General features: G+C 24.7%; 1 protein-coding gene across 1 annotated transcript; it reads right to left on the bottom strand.

Moving 5' to 3' along the window:
- Positions 1–2,466: 2,466 nt before the first annotated feature.
- LOC132933539 (uncharacterized) lies at positions 2,467–3,450 on the bottom strand. The gene has a single exon (XM_060999813.1). It carries the CDS (start codon positions 3,448–3,450, stop codon positions 2,467–2,469), a length of 984 nt encoding a protein of 327 aa, XP_060855796.1.
- Positions 3,451–4,862: the final 1,412 nt, after the last annotated feature.

Raw genomic sequence — 4,862 nt, 5'->3', positions numbered from 1 at the left:
ACAGGTCAATAATTATATTAAATTTTAATATAATATATATAATTAGGTAGTTGATAAATATTAAATATAATAAATAATAACGCAGGTATAAAAAAAAAATTCTATAATTCCAGATAGTAGGTACTAGAATTCACAAATATTTTAAACTATGATTTTTTAAATAATTTAAATTTACATAATTATCAATACCCTCAAACAAAGATTTACTATTTATTACAATTAAGAAATTTAAGTTTATATAGTTCATATAATTTGTCTCAAATACATTATTAATACAAAGCTGGACTTGATGAATGGCTTGGGTCTAAAAGTGCCAATCTCATTTTTAATGTCGTTCAGGAATAATATATTTCAATTATCAGATTAGAATTTTAGAAAAATAACTTATTGATATGGTTTTCAACATTAGGCCTTGTACATTAGCTATCACATCTTATAATATATTAACTCCATTTTAATGACCAAAAATCAAATTGGTAAAAATTGAGATAGGCACTCATAGATTTAAACCACATTATAATACATATTATGTTTTAAATCTGTATTGGACCTTCAGGCCCATAAGTTTTCAAAAATAAAATAAAAATAAAAATGTTGAAATGGAAAAGTAAAAAATACAATAATCAAAACTACAAAAAAAAGAATCATAATATTATGATAAATATGTACTAATATTTAACTCTATTTAATGAATATTTATATAATCACATTAATGTGTTTAATTTAATTTTACATTAATTATAACAATTATTAAGAACTTAATACTTATCTAATTTTTGTTTATTTGCTTAAGTTATTTATCTGAAATAAATAGTAATCAAGAACATAATGATATTAATATAATATATATATAAAAATAGATAACCATTTAAATCAACAGTTGTATTGGATGTTACACTTTATTGAATTGTAACGAGGTATTCTTTAACCCTTGTTGCATATTATATTAATATAAATGATTTACTATATTATCCACAAAATGAAATTCCAATAAAAAAGGACTATTATAATTCACTAAATATTTATTAAACTGTTTTGAATAATATCATCTTATTTAAAAAAAATAAAATGTACATAATAGGTTATATATGGTAGGTACAATTAAAACATTAAAACGTACAATAAATCATAAGTAAAAAAAAAACTATTGTTTAGGTACTAATTATGAATAGTTTTTGTTATTTTAGAAAATTTACAATCTGTATTAACAAAAACACAATAAGTAAATGAGGTAATATGTACAACAAAACAATATAATAAAATCACAGAATAGCATGATAAGGGCTGCCATCCAATGATAGAACACTTCAATGAATAGTTACGTAATATAATAGTGTAATAGGTACACACAATTAATTCCCATATACAATTTCTTAATTGGCCTTATGATACTCTGAATACAAAATTATTTTCTGAGTTTACCATCAAAACCTTTTCCCCTAAAGTTGATATTTTTTATTTCAAACTATTAAAATCACTTAATATTTGTAAAACTGATTTAAATTAAATTGCCTTATTTTAGTAAAAATATACGTATTATAAAGCAAACATTTAAAACACATTCCATAACATAATTAGTTTTAAAATATCTGTTTATAACAAAAAAAAAAAAATACATATAATAGTATATAATACACACAATTAAATATCATAAACATTTCTCTATAAGTTTTATGAAGCTCAAAATAATTATCTTTTGAGTCTACCGCCATAGCATTTTTCTTTATAGGTAATTGAAATTATTTGTTGCAGATCTACTAGGTGGATCGCGGTGAAATGGTCGCGAACAATTGATTGCCAGTGAATTGGTTGCCGGTGATTTGATCGCCAGCCAATTGATCATGAATACAATATTGGTCGCCAGGATAATTTATCGTACTAATTACATAATTAATATTTAATATACAAATTTTCAAGTTCAAAACGGAAAACACATATGTTAATTCAAATATATTAAAAAATTTTTTATTTTTAGGTATGGTTAATATTTCCTTAGACACATTTTTTCTAGAGATAACCACCAGGTTAGTTGTGTTCCTAGTGACTGTAATTATTATCATATTTTATGAATTATTAACAACTAACAATATAAGGTGTAATTTGTATTTCATTTAATTTTAAATTTTTATTTGACAACCGAACATTACAATAATTGAGTGTATTATACTATTTGTTTAATGTGTAATTTATAATTATAAATATAATATAAATGTAATAATATAATAGGTATAAAAGTAATTATAAATATAAATATAATAAACTGGATTAACCGTCTGTTATTTAAAAAGAAATAAGAATATTTTAATATTCTAAAATAATAATCTTATAGGTAACTCGAAAATATACCTAGTGTAATAAAATGACTGAAAAACTAAAAATGTTCATTCGACGATCAATTATCCTGGCGACCAATTGTATTCACGATCAATTATTTGCGACCAATTCACCGGAAACCCTACTAGGTCTTTATGAAGAAGTTGGATCATCAATATCTGATACACTGCTTGATTCACTTGATCGTCTAGTACGTTTTCTCATCATACTTGGATAAATAGAAGATATAAAACCACTGCGACGTTCTTCAGTTCCGTCAAATGTGTTATATGTAATACCACTTGAAGTAGAGGCAATTGTTGTCACATCAAACTGAACTTCATTGACCGTCGTTGATCTAGGAGAACTTTGAACATTTTGTATTGCTTTTGTACTATTATTAGAATTTTGTGTTTGATTTTCTGGAGCATACAAGGAACTAGGACCTTCACCTAAATTTTCATTTAGTTGATGTTTTGGACCTTTTTCATTAGGAACAGCTTTGAGGCTTTTTAACATGACTGTAACATCTTCTATTATTACATGTGGTTCCATATTAATTTTGCTGTGACTTGAGCTTCTATAACTTAGTTTTCTTGGTCTTTTTGGAGTTTGTTCAGTACTACACCGCGGTTGTTTAGTACTACGCTGTGGTTGTTCAGTTATAGAACTTTTAATGGAAGGTAACATATCATCACATTTTATTAGTTGAATAACTGGTTGAGTGAAGATGGTCACACCTTTAATCATTGGTCTAACAGTATTTGTCTTTTTTTCTTTATTTTCCTTTATAAAGTTTTTGATCTCAAACTTACTCATTTGGTCTACACTTTCTAAGATAGATGGGATCTGTTGTGATATAGTCACCAATGCAGGTACTATACAGCTTTGAATAGTTTGTTCTAATGCACTCATTTTTTTATTCATTATATTATGCATTGCCGTCAGTTGAGCATTAGAATTTCTAATAGAGTTAATTTCAGTTTGCAATGACAATTTATCCAATGATAAGATATTTATAGTGGTTGACAATTGTTTATTTTGGTCCGATAGCTCTTCAATTTGTTTACGTAAACTATTATTGATTGCCAAAGCATCTTTAAGTTTTTCGGTGAGAATGTTATTCGTAGAAGGCATGTTTTGATTTTAAACCAATAATGATTTGGGGGACACCTTGAAGTAATATTTAATATCCTTATTAAATTTGTTTTGGACCTAAAAAATAAACAAAATGGGGTTATAGTCAATATATTAACTTCGAGAAATAAGCATAAAAAAAACTAATAAAGCATTTTATTGAACATCAAGTATAATGATGAAAAAAATAATGGTAAGTAATGAGTGGAACACTCATACAAATAATTAATTACATTGAACGACTTTATAAATTTATTTATTTTTAAGAAACTCAAATGTCACTATGTTCAATTTAGAAAATAGAGTTATTAAAATGAAATTGTTGACACTTGAAAAACATTCTGATCACTGGTCAAATTTCTTGAGCAGAAGGTATAAAACGAGTCGTAAATATTCCTTGATTAATTAAAACACAAATTACTAATATTACTGTATTTTCGTAGTGTAAATTATGTGTAATTTTGTTATGAAATTTAATCTTGAACAAATTTATTTACAATATCTCCTTTATTATTAATCAAAAAATGGACAAAGAACTATTTAAAACCTTCTTAACAATTCTAACAAATTATAAATTAAATTTATCAACAAATTAATGCTTTGGAGTATATTACACTGAAAATCACATTTTGATCGTGTCGACTATAGCACAATATAAATTTAAAATACAAATTATTTTGTTTTATTCATAAATGTAAATTGTATGAATACAAATAAATTTTTAAGACCACATTTACAAAACCTGATCAACAAATTGAAGTATTCAAATGATAATTCAAATAGGTTGTTCTAAGTTAAGTTTTACTATTGCAACTAGTCATGTGTTGGTTGATATAACCTCAATATGATGGGTATCGAACTTAAGGTTCAGTCAAACAGAAAGTGATCGGTTGTATTATTTTACATTGCCCGCGCGGGCAATCTTAGAGTAAAATCACTCATTACAAAAAAGATAGAGAATAATATTTTTGAGGGAATGACATATCGATTTCTCTAAATATTGTTTCAAAACGATTTAAACATAATTTCAATTTACAATTTTTTTTTATATTTATTTTGAAAGTTGAATACAAAATCAAACAACCAAGACTGGGCATTAGCAAGTTAAAAAGTTAAAGTTAAGTTAAAAAGTTTTAACATTTTAACCTTAACTAGTTACTTTTGGCTTTTCATTAACTTAACTGTTAACTTACTAAATTTATTTTAGTTAACGTGAAATTAACGAGTTAATTTTTCATTTTAAGAAGTAAGTTAAGTTAATTTATTTTGTTTTTAATTTAATTATATTTCACTATTTCAGTATATTTCTTTATCATGTCAAAAGATATGTATCATATATTGTTTAAAGTTAAAAATGTTTATCATTTGAATCTCACTTATATGGAAATACTGTACAAAGTTTAAACACTATA

The sequence above is a fragment of the Metopolophium dirhodum genome, chromosome 1 (genome assembly GCF_019925205.1).
Source record: "Metopolophium dirhodum isolate CAU chromosome 1, ASM1992520v1, whole genome shotgun sequence".
NCBI lineage: Eukaryota > Metazoa > Arthropoda > Insecta > Hemiptera > Aphididae > Metopolophium > Metopolophium dirhodum.
Note: the sequence above shows the minus strand (reverse complement) of the source record. Positions and strands in the feature narration are given on the sequence as shown.

Excerpts from the sequence above, each read along its gene's own strand:
- LOC132933539 (XM_060999813.1), bottom strand. The coding sequence starts at position 3,450 with ATGCCTTCTACGAATAACATTCTCACCGAAAAACTTAAAGATGCTTTG.